Source organism: Periplaneta americana, chromosome 2 (assembly GCF_040183065.1).
Source record: "Periplaneta americana isolate PAMFEO1 chromosome 2, P.americana_PAMFEO1_priV1, whole genome shotgun sequence".
NCBI lineage: Eukaryota > Metazoa > Arthropoda > Insecta > Blattodea > Blattidae > Periplaneta > Periplaneta americana.
This window is the reverse complement of record NC_091118.1, coordinates 15108771-15129060: the sequence shown is the minus strand read 5'-3', so window position 1 is coordinate 15129060 and position 20290 is coordinate 15108771. Positions and strand designations below refer to the sequence as shown.

Below are 20290 nucleotides of genomic sequence, written 5' to 3'. Positions count from 1 at the left end.
AAATCAATAAATGAATAATTAAACAAATAAGGAAATTAATATATAAATATATAAGTAAAAATTAAATAAGTAAATAAATAATTAAACAAATACGTAAATAAATAAGTAAATGAGTATATAAATAAATAACTAAATAAATAATAAATAAACAATTAAAAAATAGGTAAATAAATAGGTAAGAAAATAAGTATATAAATAAATAAAAAATAAGTAAATAAATTATTAAACAAATAAGCAAATAAATAGTTAAGTAAATAAGTATATAAATAAATAAATGAATAAATAAATTAATAAATAAGTAAACACATAATTAAACAAACATCTAAATAAAAAGTAAATAAATATATAAATAAATAACTAAATAAATATGTAAATATAAAAGTAAATTAGTATAAAAATAATTATGTAATTAGAAAAGTAAATAAGTAAATAATTAAATGAATAAATAAGTTTGTAAATAAAGAAATAAAAATAGTAAATGAATAAATAATAAACAAGTGAGTAAGTAAATAAGTAAATAAATAAATAAATAAGTGAATAAATAAGTAAACAAATAATTAAACAAACATCTAAATAAACAAGTAAATAAATATATAAATAAATAACTAAATAAATATGTAAATAGAAAAGTAAATAAGTATAAAAATAAATATGTAAATAGAAAAGTAAATTAGTATAAAAATAAATATGTAAATAGAAAAGTAAATAAGTAAATAATTAAATGAATAAATAAGTTTGTAAATAAATAAATAAAAATAGTAAATGAATAAATAATAAACAAGTGAGTAAGTAAATAAGTAAATAAATAAATAAGTGAATAAATAAGTAATCAAATAATTAAACAAACATCTAAATAAACAAGTAAATAAATATATAAATAAATAACTAAATAAATATGTAAATAGAAAAGTAAATAAGTATAAAAATAAATATGTAAATAGAAAAGTAAATAATTAAATGAATAAATAAATATGTAAATAAATGAATAAATAAAAATAGTAAATGACTAAATAATAAATAAGTGAATAAGTAAATAAGCAAATAAATAAATAAATAAAAATAAGTAAATAAATACAATGGAAAATTTTCCATTTATTCTCACTCAGTGGTCTGATTTTTCCATTACACCTCTCTTTTTCTTCATCATCATCTCTATTATAGATTATCGTGTCTTCCTCTTTCCTACTCTATTCCACTTGAACTCGTCTCAGAGGGCGATAAGGTCCAGTTAACATATCGGAAGGCATTAGAGTGATGTGTTACAAGTGAGTGACAGACCTACATATCATTCACTAAACATTACATAACACAACTTAATGGGTTACTCTCTTCAGTACTTCCCAAGGGAATAGCATAGCGGGACTGGACAAGCACTTCGGACATGCTAATTTACCCGCCGGGGCACACCCCCAAGAAAGCGAAACCCTGACGGAGAGTGAGCGCTGGCTGTAATCAGCTCCATCTTCCTGTGCAGGCAACAGTTCGAGCCTTGTGCAAGACATCAGGGTGGACCTGCCCCACCACCGGGAGGAGAAAGACTTGATCGGCGAGGCATAGGAAAGCCGTCCGTCTCTGCGTCCCCATTTCGAGTCAGTCTGCGACCAGCTCGCCAGCTATCCGTGTCGACTGACGGCTTTCTTCTGCTGCTGTCGTCGACTACCGCAACCTAACTAGATCTGGCGAAGCTCTCGAGCGTGCAGACTTTCTCCACTGGCTCTACACACCAGAGATTCCGTGTTGTTACCATTTCTGTTGTTGTTGTCGTCATCAAAAAGGTTTACATTATTCGTCAAAGTGACATTCCAATCAGTAACTCACAAATGAATTTGAAGTGATTTGATTTTGGTGTGAAATCGGTGCTGTGACTTCAAAAAATTCTGGTGCAAAAAAGGTATAAGTGGTGAAATAAATTTCTGGGGGATAATATTAAACCGTCGTCTCTATTTCACGACGGGATACTGACATTTGAACATCAACAACGAAGATGGGATCCAGACAACTTCAGAAGTGTGTGAAAGGTGTTGTAGCTGCCATCACAGTATTGGCCTTCCTTCAAGGTATGTTCAGATCTTCTTACAAATATTTGCACAAGTTAACTTCCGTATTTTAGTAGAAATCCCGTGGGTGTTGCGACCTCCATACACCTCCTATTTCTCTTGTGGGACATTTAAACTGTAACATACTTTAAGTACGTGGACAACTAAAATTCAAGATCTAAATCCAAATTTTCAACAGTAACAATATCATCCCAGCTTTATGATAGCAAAGTCTTTGATTTGAACACTGAATAATTCACCATTTACTGTATCATAGAATTCGAAGTATTCATAAAGATAAAAGCCATACTTAAAAATTTGATTACAAATCCATGCATCAGTTACATGAACACAATCCACAACAGAAACAGGAACTCAAACAATAGCAACAACGGCCGATTGGTATACCCACAGATCCTAACACGAGATACGACAACAGATGTTAAAGTGTTAATAGATAAACTTAACAAAAAAATCCATGCCAAATATATGCATTTTTTGTTTTCCCGAAATTGAAGTAGACATTCTTAAAGCTAAAAATCCATACCTACAAATTTGATAGCGTTCTAAAATTCTTATCATTTTTCAAAATTGTTGGAATTGTAGTATGATTATAAATCCATGCCATATATGTATTTGATAGCGTTTAAAAATTCTTACCATTTCTCAAAATTGTTGGAATTGTAGTGTGATTATAAATCCATGCCATATATGTATTTGATAGCGTTTAAAAATTCTTACCATTTCTCAAAATTGTTGGAATTGTAGTATGATTATAAATCCATGCCATATATGTATTTGATAGCGTTTAAAAATTCTTACCATTTCTCAAAATTGTTGGAATTGTAGTATGATTATAAATCCATGCCATATATGTATTTGATAGCGTTTAAAAATTCTTACCATTTCTCAAAATTGTTGGAATTGTAGTGTGATTATAAATCCATGCCATATATGTATTTGATAGCGTTTAAAAATTCTTACCATTTCTCAAAATTGTTGGAATTGTAGTATGATTATAAATCCATGCCATATATGTATTTGATAGCGTTTAAAAATTCTTACCATTTCTCAAAATTGTTGGAATTGTAGTGTGATTATAAATCCATGCCATATATGTATTTGATAGCGTTTAAAAATTCTTACCATTTCTCAAAATTGTTGGAATTGTAGTGTGATTATAAATCCATGCCAAATATATATATATATATATATATATATATATATATATTGTTTCCCAAATTTGAAGTAGACGTTATGAAACCTAAAAGTCTATACCTACAAATTTGATAGCCTTTTTAAATTCTTATAATATTAACACACTGGTGAAATTGTAGTGTGACTACAAATCCATGCCAAATATATATTTTCTTGTTTTCCCAAATTTGAAGTAGACGTTCATAAACCTAAAAATCCATACCTACAAATTTAATAGCCTTTTAAATTGTTATAAGCGAATAGAAGCATTTGAAATGTGGATATGGAGAAGAATAGAACGTGTGAAGTGGACAGACACAATAAGAAATGAAGCTGTGTTGGAAAGAGTGGATGAAGAAAGAATGATGCTGAAACTGATCAGGAAGAAGAAAAGGAATTGGTTGGGTCACTGGCTGAGAAGAAACTGCCTACTGAAGGATGCAGTGGAAGGAATGGTGAACGGAAAAAGAGTTCGGGGTAAAGGAAGATGTCAGATGATAGACGATATTAAGATATATGGATCATATGAGGAAACAAAGAGGAAGGCAGAAAATAGGAAAGACTGGAGAAAATTGAATTTGCAGTGAAAGACCTGCCCTTGGGCAGAAAACTAAATGAATGAATTAATGAATTAAAAAAGAAGTGGAATTGTGGTGATTACAAATCCATGCCAAATATACATATTTTTTGTTTTCCCGAATTTGAAGTAGACGTTCATAAAGCTAAAAATCCATACGTACAAATTTGATAGCGTTTTAAAATTGTTATGTTTTTTAAAAATTAGTGGAATTGTAGACAGGAAAAACAAGACTATATCTGTTGTATATCAGGTACCATGAGCAATTCTCCACGACTTTTGGCCACTGATCAACATAAAGGTCTGTCTTTCCTCGTCGAAGCCAAAAGTTTCTGACCTCGTCCGAAGGTTATTAATAGACAAAAATTCTTAGAACACATTCCTGTTAAATACTTCTATAACTTACAATTTTGGATTGAAAGTTCATAATGATTACAAATAATATAATAGAAATACAAATCAGCCTTCAGTTTATTTTATTTATTTTTATTTTATTTAGTTATTTAACGACGCTGTATCAACTACTAGGTTATTTAGCTTCGATGATATTGGTGATAGCGAGATGATATTTGGCGAGATGAGGCCGAGGATTCGCCATAGATTACCTTGCATTCACATTACGGTTAGGAAAACCTCGGAAAAAAAACCAAGCACGTAATCAACTCAAGTGGGGATCGAACCCGCGCCCGAATGCAACTTCAGAGCGGCAGACAAGCGCCTTAACCGACTGAGCCACGGCGGTGGCCAGTCTTCAGTGTCATCAACTTTTTTATTCTATTAGAAAATTAATTAAGGATTGTACATAGTATCTAATAATAATTCTTTGTGGAATAGTAAAGTCATATAGGGTAACCGAAACTTTTCCTTAGGAAGATTCTTGAGTAATCATTCACAATTCATCGAATTTCAAAAGGAATGTCCATAAAAAGCGAAACATTCATGTTTACAAACTTGAGAAAAATATCAAACTGTAATAATTACTCAGAATTGGTAAAACTAGAGCATGATTATGAATTTCAGCGAGAAATTGTTCAGTTCTCAAACCCAAGTGTTGTACAGGTTTCCAAGAGCTACACTCTATGACTCTTGGCAACGTATCACCATAAAGGTAGGCCACAGGCATATCTCAGACGCTACGCGCGTTTGCCTACTGATCTGGAGATGCACTGTTCGATTCCTGCTTCGGACAATTGCATGGTCAGACTTTTTCTGAAGTTTATCTCGCCTGTAAAGCGAATTTCAAGCAATCACTTGGCTGATATTAGACGAATTATCGGCAATAAATTATTCACACAACGCATTTAATCACCACAAATGACATTATTAACCCTTAAATTCGCAAAGTATCCTATAGGATACAACAGGTTAATAGGCTGTATGCTATAATTTTAATAGATCAATAGGAAAAAATTTGGTAGAAAAATTAAAATTTCATAATACTATAATATTGTACAACATATAAAAATATGGACATTGCGATAGTTGTTTTCTTTACGGTCCGACAAGGTTTTATAAACTAGTGTGAGAAATGAAGGGTTAACTTAACAAAATTTGAATTCGTTCACTCTGATCAAAAGTTAAAATGAAAGTGTTTTCTAAACTTATGTTTGTACATTGGACCTATATAGAACCTTTGCTTTAACTGATGTATGATCGAAAATGTATTTTAACTGCCGGAGACTGCAGCAATGCCAAACTCTCTTTCAACAGACGTGATATCTGACCCTTCCTCCATATTAGACGGGTATGGAATACAAAGAACAATGCATGGATCTAAGTCAGCGGTTGCTATGAATACCAATGAGGGCTTTGGAATATTTTATGAATAAGACTCCATACATATTCTATCCTTTGCTACGTTTCGTGTGGCACTCCCATAACAATAGAGCATCAACAGTGTGTACACCTGACTCTTTTGATCTTCTTTCCGATTTCAGTTAATCATACCTAGACAGATTTGTGTGGAATCTCGTGTTATAGCATATGAATATTTTAACATACATAAATATATGATTTAGGAAGAGTATAGCGTTGATATAACCTGGGAAGAAAGCATTAACCATGTCGCTGTCAAATTATCAAGGTTGGTTTACTTATTGAGAAGTTTAAAAGGACAAGTCCCACATCAATATGTTGTTGTTTGTTGTTGTTTAGTCAACTGTCCGAAGTCAGGTTTGAACCTCATAAGTAACACCAATAAGACATCACTCATGAAGCAACTAGGCCAGGACATATGTTAAAACAGCTTATTTTATTTCCAAAGCATTGTTAAGTATGGTTTACTATTCTGGGTTAGCATATATATAAATCTATAAGAATGCAGCTATAGCCCATTTCATAATACCAAAAGTATTTCTGTAATAATTGTCTATGTTCATTCTATTTAGATTATCTATCTAGTTTTACTAGTCTGTATATGCATTCTCTATTTTTTGGAATAGGTAATTTCATTATACTATAATGTTGGAGTAGGCTTGAATTACAAATTTATTTATTTCATTAGACTTACTTGTTTTCCCTCGGAGTTTTCCGCTATAGTTCGTTCCTTCATCCACCTCTTTCGACATCCAACAGCGCAGAGTATGTACTTTGTATAAATATGTATTTATTTACTTATTTAATCATTTACGTATTTATTTAATTATTTAATCATTTACATATTTACTTATTTATTACTCATTTACTTACTTATTCATTTACGTATCTACTCATTTATTTGTTATTTATTTACTTATTTATTCATTTACGTATCTATTTATTTACTTATTCATTATTTACATATCTACTCATTTATGTATTTACTTATTTAATTATTTACGTATTCATTTAATTATTTAATCATTTACGTATTTACTTATTTATTTATTATTCATTTACGTATCTACTCATTTATTTATTATTTATTTACGTATTCATTCATTTACGTATCCACTTATTTATTTACTTATTCATTATTTACATATTTACTCATTTATTTACTTATTCATTATTTACATATCTACTCATTTATGTATTTACTTATTTAATTATTTACGTATTCATTTAATTATTTAATCATTTACGTATTTACTTATTTATTTATTATTCATTTACGTATCTACTCATTTATTTATTATTTGTTTACGTATTTATTCATTTACGTATCTACTTATTTATTTACTTATTCATTATTTACATAGCTACTCATTTATATATTTACTTATTTAATCATTTACGTATTTTTTAATTATTTAATCATATACTTATTTATTATTCATTTATGTATCTACTTATTTCTTTACTTATTCATTATTTACCTATTTAATCATTTACGTATTTATTTAATTATTTAATCATTTACATCTTTACTTATTTATTCATTTACGTATCTACTTATTTATTTATTCATTTACATATCTGCTTATTTATTTATTTACTTATTTAATATTTTACTTATCTACTTATTCGTCATATTTGGTGTAATTTAAAGAAAAAGTGTTTATAAGCAAAGATATGTAAATTACGCGGTATTAAAAAATGTAACTTAAGACATTAAAATAATTAACTTATTCTAGAAAATTTTAAACGACTATAATATCTTGAAATGTTCAAATTGCCCAGAGATATCAACGCGTGAACAGAACAGAATATGCCTTGAAATAGCAATTGTAGCCCCATTTGTCCTCATTTTTCTAATCTTATTTCTGCGAACATTTAAAGTAGGTTGGAATTCTAAGTTCATAGGCCTATCCAAATTCCTAAGAAATGCAACGTCATAATTTAATAATCTGTCTTTTATTTGGTATAATTAAAAAAATAGTAATTCAGAGCAAAGATAAAGCATTATAATTATTTGAATTGCACAATATTCAAAAACCGTAACTTAAGACATTAAAATTATTATTATTATTATTATTATTATTATTATTATTATTATTATTATTATTATTATTATTATTATTATTATTATTATAGGCCCTATAAAATGTTAAAGCAACTGTAATATCTTGAAGTTTTTACATTGCCCAGGGAGATCAATGCTTGAACAGAACAGGATATACATAAAAACAGCCACTGTAATTGTATTTGTTCAAACATTACCTTATTACTGGTTTGATGATCGTCCACGTCCGCTGCGGGTAAGTGGACATGAAGCTGGCAGTGTACTGGTAGGCTTTTGCGATATTAGATTCCTGAGAGACAGAATAAGTATATATTACTTTAGAGACAAAAAAAAAAAAAAAAAAAGAAAGTTTCAACTCACAATTCTTCTGATTACATTTAACAAATGTGATTTCCAGGTATGGAGCTTGCAGAATTATAGTAAACACCTCTTCGAAGTGAAAATGCAAACACAAGACGTTACAATAACATAACCTATACACAGACATACATCTCCATTTATATTTCTAAGATTAGGTTATGAATATGTAAGCTTGTGTTCATACAAGTGTAAACAAAAGTTTCTTAATATGCTGGCTGTATTTAACGAAAAGAAAAGTCTCTGTAGGATTGAAGCAACATCTACTGCTATTATTAGTTCATTCACTGAACCAACACGACGAACGCCCGAGGCACTGACTTCAGATAGAGATATCAGACAAGTCTGTAAAATCAACAGCGCTAGATTCCTTGAATATGGCGAGAAAGTGTCTCTCGGTAAACCCATAACAATAGCCGCCTCCGAGAAAAAGTGCAATGAAAAGCATCGCGTCCCTATGTGAGAATATACGATAATAATAATAATAATAATAATAATAATAATAATAATAATAATAATAATTCACAGCTGTCGAAGATGTGGACCACAAGCGGAAATTTTACATCTTCTCATAGGAGGATGTAACACAGTAGATGACATACACGTAAAGGTAACCAAGGACGCATAACAGTCAATTGTTTTGTTAGATTTTGATTTAAATCACAGATGTGAGGTTTTTATTTATGATTTTGTGCCTAAATGTTTGAAGTATCTGTACTAAAACTTAATGTTAATGTGTATTTTTTTTTTCACTGTGCTCTAAAGAAGTGGATTAAGAGTAAAGGGGAAGTTATGAGATACCACTCTAAAAGGACAGTTTCCCGTCCCTTTTTCTTCTTCTTCTTATTTTTCTTCATCATCATCATCATTATCTTATTATTATTATTATTATTATTATTATTATTATTATTATTATTATTATTGACATAATGTCATAAAGAGAAAAAGTACAGTTTAAAATATGTGCGACTGCCTCCGTGGTCTGTTGGTCAGCATGCTGGCTTACAGATCAGGAGGTCCTGGGTTCGATTCCCGGGTTCGGCTCTCGGTGAATTTTTCTTGAAGAAGAGGAATTCCCTGGATTCTAGAGTCTGGAAATTTGTGTGAATGTGAGTGTGCCGGGTTCATATTAACCAATCATCACAAATATATTAAAAAATAAATACATCAGGACTGTCGCTGGGCAGTAACCTGAACACACGTTTCAGCGTCACATTGTTGACGAGTACTCGTAACTCCATCTGTTAGCACAACCATAAAGGATCTAATAGATGCTATAGAGTTACCAACAACGAAAAAAAAATATATATGTGCCTATTATCTTACCAATAGGTACATTAATGCAAAAATAAACAAAATAATGAAGCATAAATTCAATAACAAAATGTATCATTGTTATTTATATAAACTGTAAATCTAATTCACCTATTAGTTTTATTATTATTATTATTATTATTATTATTATTATTATTATAGACATAATGTCATAAAGAGAAAAAGTACAATTTGAAAATATGTGCCTATCTTCATACCAATACATTAATGCAAAAATAAACAAAATAATGAAGCATAAATTTAATAATAAAATGTATCATTGTTACTTATATACACTGTAAATCTAATTCACCTATTAGTTTTATTGTTTTATTTAGGAACATTAAATCCAGACGTTTGAGATGGGCAGGGCATGTAGCAGGTATGGGCGAATCCAGAAATGCATATAGAGTGTTAGTTGGGAGGCCGGAGGGAAAAAAATCTTTGGGGAGGCCGAGATGTAGATGGAATGATAATATTAAAATGGATTTGAGGGAGGTGGGCTATGATGATAGAGACTGGATTAATCTTGCTCAGGATAGGGACCGATGGCGGGCTTATGTGAGGGCGGCAATGAACCTCCGAGTTCCTTAAAAACCATAAGTAAGTATTATTATTATTATTATTATTATTATTATTATTATTATTATTATTATTATTATTATTATTATTATTGAAAGCATGTTGCAGATAAACAACCTCCTTGCCAAAACAGGTTATGGAAGGACAAACACCTTTTAATGTATACAGCTCCCCAGTTTCCAATGCATAAAATATCGTAGGTGTGGTTGCATCTGCCACAAGAAGCCAATAACACGAGGATTGGTCGAATAAAGCCGAAGTAAGCTCCATGTCTCTTCCGAGATAATTGCACACAGAACTAGTTTCAAAATAAAGACTTCTGAGAGTAAAAAGATTAGCTTTTACTGATCAGGCAAATGGCCTCATTTCTAAGCCAACCAATTCACATACGTTCACGGATTAAATCGAACGTTCTTTTTTTTTATTCTGTATAAAAGAAAAAGTGACAGCCAGCAAGCGCAATGTTCCGTGTTAAATGACAGTTGACAAGCGTTTCCGAAACAAAGCAATGGCGTATGAACCCAGGAATGCGCAAGTTTCTATTTAATTGTCAAAAGAATTTCTCAGTAGGTGAACTCAAGCGAGTGTGTCCGTACGTACGGGAACTTTCCTTCTAGTCGAGAAAAAAATAATTAAATACAGGCGTGATATTAAGTAATAACCAGCGCATTGTATTGTGTGGGTGCCAGAAGTTTCAGGACGACTGCGTTCCTATAGTAACGGAACATTCTGCTGCAGAAATATTCGAGGTGGCCATGTCCGCTTTCTAGAGCGCTGCTGTCGAAATCTTTTGTCAGATTAACACTAACTTAGTGAATCATATAAAATATTATTTATATATGAGATTTCACGTACTTACTTACTTACTTACTTACTGGCTTTTAAGGAACACGGAGGTTCATTGCCGCCCTCACATAAGCCCGCCATTGGTCCCTATCCTGAGAAAAATTAATCCATTCTCTATCATCATATCCCACCTCCCTCAAATCCATTTTAATATTATCTTCCTATCTACGTCTCGGCCTCCCCAAAGGTCTTTTTCCCAACTAACACTCTATATGCATTTCTGGATTCGCCCATACGTGTTACATGCCCTGCCCATCTCAAACGTCTGGATTTAATGTTCCTAATTATGTCAGGTGAAGAATACAATGCGTGCAGTTCTGTGTTGTGTAACTTTCTCCATTTTCCTGTAACTTCATCCCTCTTAGCCCCAAAAATTTTTCTAAGCACCTTATTCTCAAACACCCTTAATCTCTGTTCCTCTCTCTCAAAGTGAGAGTCCAAGCTTCACAACCGGTAATATAACTGTTTTATAAATTTTAACTTTCAGATTTTTCGACAGCAGACTGGATGATAAAAGTTTCTCAACCGAATAATAACAGGCATTTCCCATATTTTTTCTGTGTTTAATTTCCTCCCGAGTATCATTTATATTTGTTACTGTTGTTCCCAGGTATTTGAACTTCTCCACCTCTTCAAAGGATAAATTTCCAATTTTTATATTTCCATTTCGTACAATATTCTCGTCACGGGACATAATCATATACTTTGTCTTTTCGGGATTTACTTCCAAACCTATCTCTTTACTTACTTCCAGTAAAATTCCCGTGTTTCCCCTAATCGTTTGTGGATTTTCTCCTAACATATTCACGTCATCCGCATAGACAAGCAGCTGATGTAACCCGTTCAAGTCCAAACCCTCTCTGTTATCCTGGACTTTCCTAATGGCATACTCTAGAGCAAAGTTAAAAAGTAAAGGTGATAGTGGCATCTCCTTGCTTTAGCCCACAGTGAACTGGAAACGCATCTGACAGAAACTGTACTTTCTGTAAATGCAAATTTAAAGATGGAATTCTGATAGAAAGAGTGGAGTAACAATGATATTCTTTTATAACGCTTCCTTTCCAAAACACAAGCTAGGCCTGTAAAATCAGTCTTTTTTGTTAAGGTCATTTATACACGCTTTAACATCTGTGGTCATATCGTGTGTTTAGGATCAATTGGGTATAGCAGGAGATCCTTTTTACTGTTGTTGAACTCAAGCACGGAGATTCTATGTGATAGCAACTGAGATATTGTTATAAAACCAAGATAATTACGTTGGTGTAAGACAAAAGAAGAGTTTAGGGCCTATCGTAATTTTCTATCCAAAAATCTGGATAAGATAATTATCAGCATTGGCGAAAACGATCCTTAAACTCTTCTACATCCAGTAGTTTTGGTTACAAAGACTTCTCCTGACAGATGATTTTTTAAATTAATACTTCCAGCCATCAAATCCTCCGTAATAATGCAGTCATTTCTATCCTTTTATGGAAACATAAAACAACACTCGAATGTTTACCACATGATAGTTAAGCTGGATGTTCTACATACATTGAATAGCTAATTAAAAGAATATGAAATGTTATTTACACCTCAAAGTGATGCTGTAACCGTGTTTCGCATATAAGTGGTCCAAAATGACTTCATTAGAAGAGACTAACCATAAAAATGCTATAAAGTCACTTCTTAAAGAGTAGAGCAGGCGTGAACCTGGTTGAGGCGGAAGCGCAGGACCCGGAAGAAATCTCTGCGAATAACAAAACTGAACTATTAACCTAATTTGTAGAATTCAATAAAAGAGTCATACAAAACAATTTTACAGCTTTAATCTTTATTAAGTATAATTCCTTTCAAGTCCCTCTATTTTGTAAAGGACTTCAAAAAGGAAAAAAAATATTTCCACGGATGTAAATAGTTCCTGAATATAAGTAATTGATTAAATGGCGATCTTACTTACTTACTTACTTACTTACAAATGGCTTTTAAGGAACCCGAAGGTTCATTGCCGCCCTCACATAAACCCGCCAGCGGTCGCTATCCTGTGCAAGATTAATCCAGTCTCTATCATCATACCCCACCTCCCTCAAATCCATTTTAATATTATCCTCCCATCTACGTCTCGGCCTCCCTAAAGGTCTTTTTCCCTCCGGTCTCCCAACTAACACTCTATATGCATTTCTGGATTCGCCCATATGTGCAACATGCCCTGCCCATCTCAAACGTCTGGATTTAATGTTCCTAATTATGTCACGTGAAGAATACAATGCGTGCAGTTCTGCGTTGTGTAACTTTCTCCATTCTCCTGTAACTTCATCCCGCTTAGCAACTAAAACTTACCCTAGTTTCAAGTTAAAGAAACGATAAAAAAATCTGTTCCTCCATTCACTGTTTGAGTCGCTTGAGAAACTTCTTTCCCCAGCAACTAAAACTTACCCTAGTACAAACCCTAGTAATGCCGCACTTCGATTGTTGTGACGTTTTGTTAAGTGACCTAAGTTCTGAACTGTCAGTCAAGTTACAGCGAGCTCAGAATATGTGCGTCAGATACGTGTGCAACACCCGACTATATGATCACATATCACCGTCCTTCGCAAGTCTCTCGTGGCCCCGACTTAAAGAACGCAGAACTTTACACTCTTTGTCTTTACTCTTTCGAATTCTGCACACCTCAACACCAAATTACCTTTCGTCTCGTTTCTCTTATCTATACTCTAACCACGACGTAAATACCAGATCACTTATCTGTGGCACGCTAAGTATACCTCTTCATAGAACATCTTGTTATTCATCATCTTTTACAATATCCACCTCGCGTCAATGGAATTCCTTGTCACAAAGTATTAGGGGCTGCAAGACAACAAACACCTTTAAGAACAGCTTAAAAGATAACCTTATTAGCATTTCACTCCAATCATACTGATTTAAACTATCACTCACTACATTGTTACTTTTTTCTTTAGACATCATCCTGATTGTGCTGTATTTTAATTGTCTCATAATAATCTCTTTCTATTATCTAATATTATTTGAAATATATTAACATTCTATGTATTTTAGCTTAATTCTGCTACACAGTTTATTTCAGTGTTTAATTAATAGTTCATAGTATTTTGTTGTTTAATTCGTAAATAACTTTTGTATACATGTAACTCTCATCTAAATCAAATTGTTGGATTCTTTGTAAGTTCATGCATATGTATATACACTTTTTGCTGGTTGAGTGGAAGAGAAGGCCTTACGGCCTTAACTCTGCCAGCTAAAATAAATCATTATTATTATTATTATTATTATTATTATTATTATTATTATTATTATTATTATCCTCAAAGCCTACTACAGAGTGATTTATATAGAACTGACACATTTCTTTCATTAATTGTTTCAAAACGAATTGTGCTAGCGACAACTTATTATACCTAAAATGTAGAGGAATTTCGGGAGATTATTTACCTCTATAGCAAATGTTGAAAATGTCCTCCATCCTGCATAAGGCACAACTCAACACGTCGTTCCATGTTACTGGCCACTCGTTGGAGGACTCTGTTGTCAATAGCTTGAATCTCCTGTGTGATGTTGTGCTTCAGATCGTCCAATGTCTGGGGACGTGTGGCGTAAACCCTGTCTTTTAAGTAACCCCATAGAAAGAAGTCCGGCGTTGTCAAATCCGGAGATCTCTTAATGATTTTTTGGGTGACTGCTCCAGTCGTGCTCTTAGGCCAACAACAACCGTGGGAAGCCTAGGTGAACGATGCTTGCCCTTTTCACTCACCAGAGACCCAGTTGTTTCCAATTTGTTTACCAGTCCCAGTATTGTGTTTCTTTTGGGAGGATTGCGAACACCAAATTCTCTCTGGTATGCCCTTTGAGCAGCTGTAATTGAATTCGTAATCCAGTATTGCTTCACAAGGAAGAGTCGTTGATTTAATGTGTACTGCATTTTCAAGTTGACACAAAATGTCGAAAACAGCTGCCAACAATAGGAATAAAACATGAACATCTGCGCATCTAGTGCTGCCAACAATAGGAATAAAACATAAACATCTGCGCATCTAGTGACAAGGAATCGAAACTCCAGAATATTCTGCTTAATTTGGTGCTAATACTGGGTCAGTGCTGCCAACAATAGGAATAAAACATAAACATCTGCGCATCTAGTAACAAGGAATCGAAACTCCAGAACATTCTGCTTAATTTGGTGCTAATATTGGGTCAGTGCTGCCAACAATAGGAATAAAACATAAACATCTGCGCATCTAGTGACCAGGAATCGAAACTCCAGAACATTCTGCTTAATTTGGTGCTAATATTGGGTCAGTGCTGCCAACAGTAGGAATAAAACATAAACATCTGCGCATCTAGTGACAAGGAATCGAAACTCCAGAACATTCTGCTTAATTTGGTGCTAAAAATTGGGTCATTGAATGAATTTGCAACGGAATAATTAAAGAAAGAAATGTGTCAGTTCTATATAAATCACTCTGGAGCTATCTCAACTTCGCTGACTGTTTTTTCTTTAGTTTTAAGAATAAAAAATATTACAAATAGAAAATGAACTATTCAGAAGTGTCATTTTTTTTTAATTGGCTAGTGTTCTGAGCTAAAAATGTGTTTCTAATTGCTTTGTAAAGATTTTGTTTTTCAATTTTTAACTAAAAATTACATTATTCTTACGCAATTATCACAAAAATTGTTACAAATCATACGACTTTAGGAATTTGATTCTTTGCAGTTCAATTATGCATCCTAACGTGCAGTCTTAAAGAATTTATAAGAGTGGCGTGATTTGTAACAATTGCAGTGATAAAAGCGTAAGAAAATGTAATTTTGTACTTAAAAAAATCTGTACGAAGCAACTATGGAATTGACAACACATTTTCAGCTTCATAATACTAGCTAATTAAAGAAATGATACTCCTGAATAGTTCATTCTTTACCTGTAATATTCTTTTACTCTTAAAACTCAAGAATAATGGTCTTTTACAAACAACTTCAAATTAGTGTAATTCTGAAAATATTGAGATTAGAACAAATCTTTATATGGCATTTTTTGCTCAGAATGTTTTCGGAAATAAGCTTCGTAAGGGACGGTAAATCCTCGTGAATCACCCTGTACATGGTGGTGGTGGCAGTGATGCTCTTGATGATGATGACGGTGATGATGATGATGATGATGATGATGATGATGATTAAGTTCGGAGTCAAAATACTGAAAACAAATAACAAAATGATGACATAACGTGGCGACGTTACAGTCCAGAATAGAAACAAAAGTAAAAGAGCCAAATTCCTTTGAAAGAAGTAAACAGATTTCTGTTATTACAGACGTGAATATTTTCTAAGTTATGCACTGTTATGAAAGTTGATGTCGATTATGGAGCTCTCAGATTCCTCGTGTATGTCTCAGCGTGAAGGACGACGAAATACAGACGTAAACTGGGAGATCGCTCTCCCGTGCTCCCACTGTCGACACCGACGTAAGAAACAAAAACCAAGGTCGCATCCCTAGATGAAGTCCGTGATACTACCCGCTTCCTAGTAGCGACAATACAATAGCTATACATGTGACTTTATGACTTGGCTGTTAGTGAAATGTCACGGAGTTCCGGATGTCAGGAGAAAGACAAGCCATTAATAGACCTGAGTTAGCAACTGTGTAAAGGTTACGTCGTCCTGATATAGTCTTAGCTTATCCTACCTCCCATGACTTGCCAGAAACGAGTTTCTGATGTTATTGAACATGATTTTTTAATTGGTTATTTTACGACGCTTTATCAACTGATGGTTATCTAGAGTCTGAATGAGATGGTGATAAAGCCAGCGAAATGAGTCCACGGTCCAGAGCCGTAAGTTACCCAGCATTTGCTCATATTGGGTTGAGGGAAAACCCCGAAAATACCTCAACCAGGTAACTTGTCCCGAACAGGATTTGAACCCGGGCCGCTCGTTTCACGGTTAGACGTGCTAACCGTTACTCCACAGCGGTGGACGATGGACGTAATAATGTAGAATAAAATAACGTTTAGAATAATTAAAACAAATATGGCAAAACAATGTAGAAGAAGACGATTAACATAACAATGAAGAACAAAATGAACAACATAGCAATGTAAAATAAAATGAATATAAAAATGAAGAATCAAATGACGATCGTAACAATGGAGGAGAAAATTATGAACATTAGCAATGCAGAAGAACATGATAAACATTAGCAATGAAGAAGAAAATAATGAACATTATCTATTAAGAGGAAAATGATGAACATTAGCAATGCAGAAGAAAATGATAAACATTAGCAATGAAGAAGAAAATAATGAACATTATCTATTAAGAGGAAAATGATGAACATTAGCAATGCAGAAGAAAATTATAAACATTAGCAATGAAGAAGAAAATAATGAACATTATCTATTAAGAGGAAAATGATGAACATTAGCAATGCAGAAGAAAATGATAAACATTAGCAATGAAGAAGAAAATAATGAACATTATCTATTAAGAGGAAAATGATGAACATTATCTATTAAGGGGAAAATGATGAACATTAGCAATGCAGAAGAAAATAATGAACATTATCTATTAAGAGGAAAATGATGAACATTAGCAATGCAGAAGAAAATGATAAACATTAGCAATGAAGAAGAAAATAATGAACATTATCTATTAAGAAGAAAATGATGAACATTAGCAATGCAGAAGAAAATGATAAACATTAGCAATGAAGAAGAAAATAATGAACATTATCTATTAAGAGGAAAATGATGAACATTAGCAATGCAGAAGAAAATGATAAACATTAACAATGAAGAAGAAAATAATGAACATTATCTATTAAGAAGAAAATGATGAACATTAGCAATGCAGAAGAAAATGATAAACATTAGCAATGAAGAAGAAAATAATGAACATTATCTATTAAGAAGAAAATGATGAACATTAGCAATGCAGAAGAAAATGATAAACGTTAGCAATGAAGAAGAAAATAATGAACATTATCTATTAAGAAGAAAATGATGAACATTAGCAATGCAGAAGAAAATGATAAACATTAGCAATGAAGAAGAAAATAATGAACATTATCTATTAAGAAGAAAATGATGAACATTAGCAAGACAGAACAAAATGATGAACATTAGCAATTCAGAATAAAATGACGAACATTACCAATGCAGAAGAAAATAATGAACATTAGCATTCAGAATAAAATGATGAACATTAGCAATTCAGAATAAAATGATGAACATTACCAATGCAGAAGAAAATAATGAACATTAGCATTCAGAATAAAATGATGAACATTAGTAATTCAGAATAAAATGATGAACATTAGCAATGCGGAAGAGAATGATGAACATTGGCAATGCAGAAGAAAATGATGAATACTAGCAATGCAGAAGAAAATGATGAACATTAGCAATGTAGAAGAAAATGATTAACATAATGTAGAATAAAACGATGGACATCAGCAATGCAAAAGAAAAAGATGGACATTATTAATGCAGACGAAAATGATGAACATTAGCAATGCAGAAGAAAATGATGAACATTACCAATGCAGAAGAAAATGACGAACATTAGCATAGCAGAAGAAAACTATGAATATCAGCATTGCAGAAGAAAATGATGAACATTAGCAATGCAGAAGAAAATGACGAACATTAGCAATGCAGAAGAAAATGGTTAACATAATGTAGAATAAAACGATGTTGACACGGCACATGTGCCCTGGATGACATAACGAAAGTCAAGGGACATCCAACCAGTTCGTACGGAAGGTACCGGTACATTAACGGACACCTCCTTGCCGTGACTCGAACCCGGTTCCTCTGCGTAGATGCGCAGGCGTACACTTTACTGCGTATGCGTGCATGTAGGTTTCGGTGTCATGTTTACCCTGGCGTGCCTCTGTTCCACAGAGCGCCTCCTGCTGGATATGATGGTCGGTGCGGGTTGTATTCAAATACTTGTATCAGGTAATTAGGGTTACCCCGCTATGAGATCGGGGACAACTCATTGTCCTTCACTTCCGCGCCGGAAAAATTCGTCTATTCTTCCGTCAACTTCATTTCACTTGACAACCGCACGTCGCGAAGGTACCTTTATGACATTGCGAGCAAGTCACGTGGCCTCAGAAACGCTTCTCACAGGACACAGTTAAATGGAACTTTTCCTGCATCTTGGAATAAAGAGATAAATAAATAAGTAAGGAAATAAATAAATCGATGCATAAATGAACAAATAAATTAATGATTAAGTAAGTAAAAAATAAATAAATATTGGCCTAAATAAATGTGTATGTAAATACATAAATAATAGATATTGTCTCAAAAATGACTGAGTAGATAAATATCTCAAGAAAACAATAAATGAGTAACTGAATGACTCAATAAGTCACTGAATAAACGATTGAGTGGATGTACAGTATATCTCATTGAATAAATTATTGAGTGCATGAATGTCTCATTGAGTATATGTATGTCATTGAATAAATTATTGAGTGCATGTATTTTTTATTGTGTTATTTTACGTCGCTTTATCAACATCTAGGTTATTTAGCGTCTGAATGAGATGAAAGTGATAATGCCGGTGAAATGAGTCCGGGGTCCAGCACCGAAAGTTACCCAGCATTTGCTCCTATTAGGTTGAAGGAAAACCTCGGACAAAAACCTCAACCAGGTAACTTGCCCCGACCGGGATTCGAACCTCGACCACTTGGTTTCGCGGCCAGACACGCTAACCGTTACTCCACAGGTATGGACGAGTGTATGAATGTCTCATTGAATAAATTATTGAATATATATATATATATATATATATATATATATATGTCACTGAATAAATTATTGAGTATATCTATACTAATAATAAATCTGTAGCCGAAATTTTTCTGGTAATTTTCGATTTTACAAAAATAATTGGTCCTAACATATATAATTAACCACCCTGAAACCGCAAATCGCTTTTTTGAAATGTTTGTTTGTTTGTATGTCTGTCTGTCTGTATGTTTGTTACCTTTTCACGCGATAATGGCTGAACGGATTTCGATGAAAATTGGAATATAACTTAAGTTCGTTGTAACTTAGATTTTAGGCTATATGGTATTCAAAATAGATTATTTAAAAGGGGGGTTATAAGGGGACCTGAATTAAATAAATCGAAATATCTCGCTTATTATTGATTTTTGTGAAAAATGTTACATAACAAAAGTTTCTTTAAAAATAATTTTCGATAAGTTTTATTCGTTGAATAATTTTGATAGGACTGATATTTAATGAGATAAATGAGTTTTAAAATTAAAATAACTGCCATCTAAGGCCGTGTAATGAATTAAAAAACAAATGACTTCGTCTATAAGGGGCCTTGGACAGCAACAATCGAAAGCTATGAAAGATAGCCTACAGAGAATGTTTCTGTGTTTGTATGAAGTAATATCGGAAGCCAAATTAACCGATTTGTATAATTAATTATTATTTCACCATTGGAAAGTGTAGTTTCTCTAGATGGACATAATGCTATAAT

The 20290-nt window shown here is 32.6% G+C and overlaps 1 protein-coding gene across 10 annotated transcripts in view; it reads left to right on the top strand.

Annotated features, from left to right (window-relative positions):
- Positions 1-1449: 1449 nt before the first annotated feature.
- LOC138713849 (nuclear pore complex protein DDB_G0274915-like) overlaps positions 1450-20290 on the top strand; it is a 543049-nt gene continuing 524208 nt past the window's right edge. For all 10 annotated transcript variants that reach the window (XM_069846324.1, XM_069846388.1, XM_069846342.1 and 7 more), the window contains exon 1: positions 1450-2057. In XM_069846324.1, coding sequence (XP_069702425.1) covers positions 1985-2057 — 73 coding nt within the window. In that variant the 5' untranslated portion in view covers positions 1450-1984. The remainder of the gene's footprint in view (positions 2058-20290) is intronic.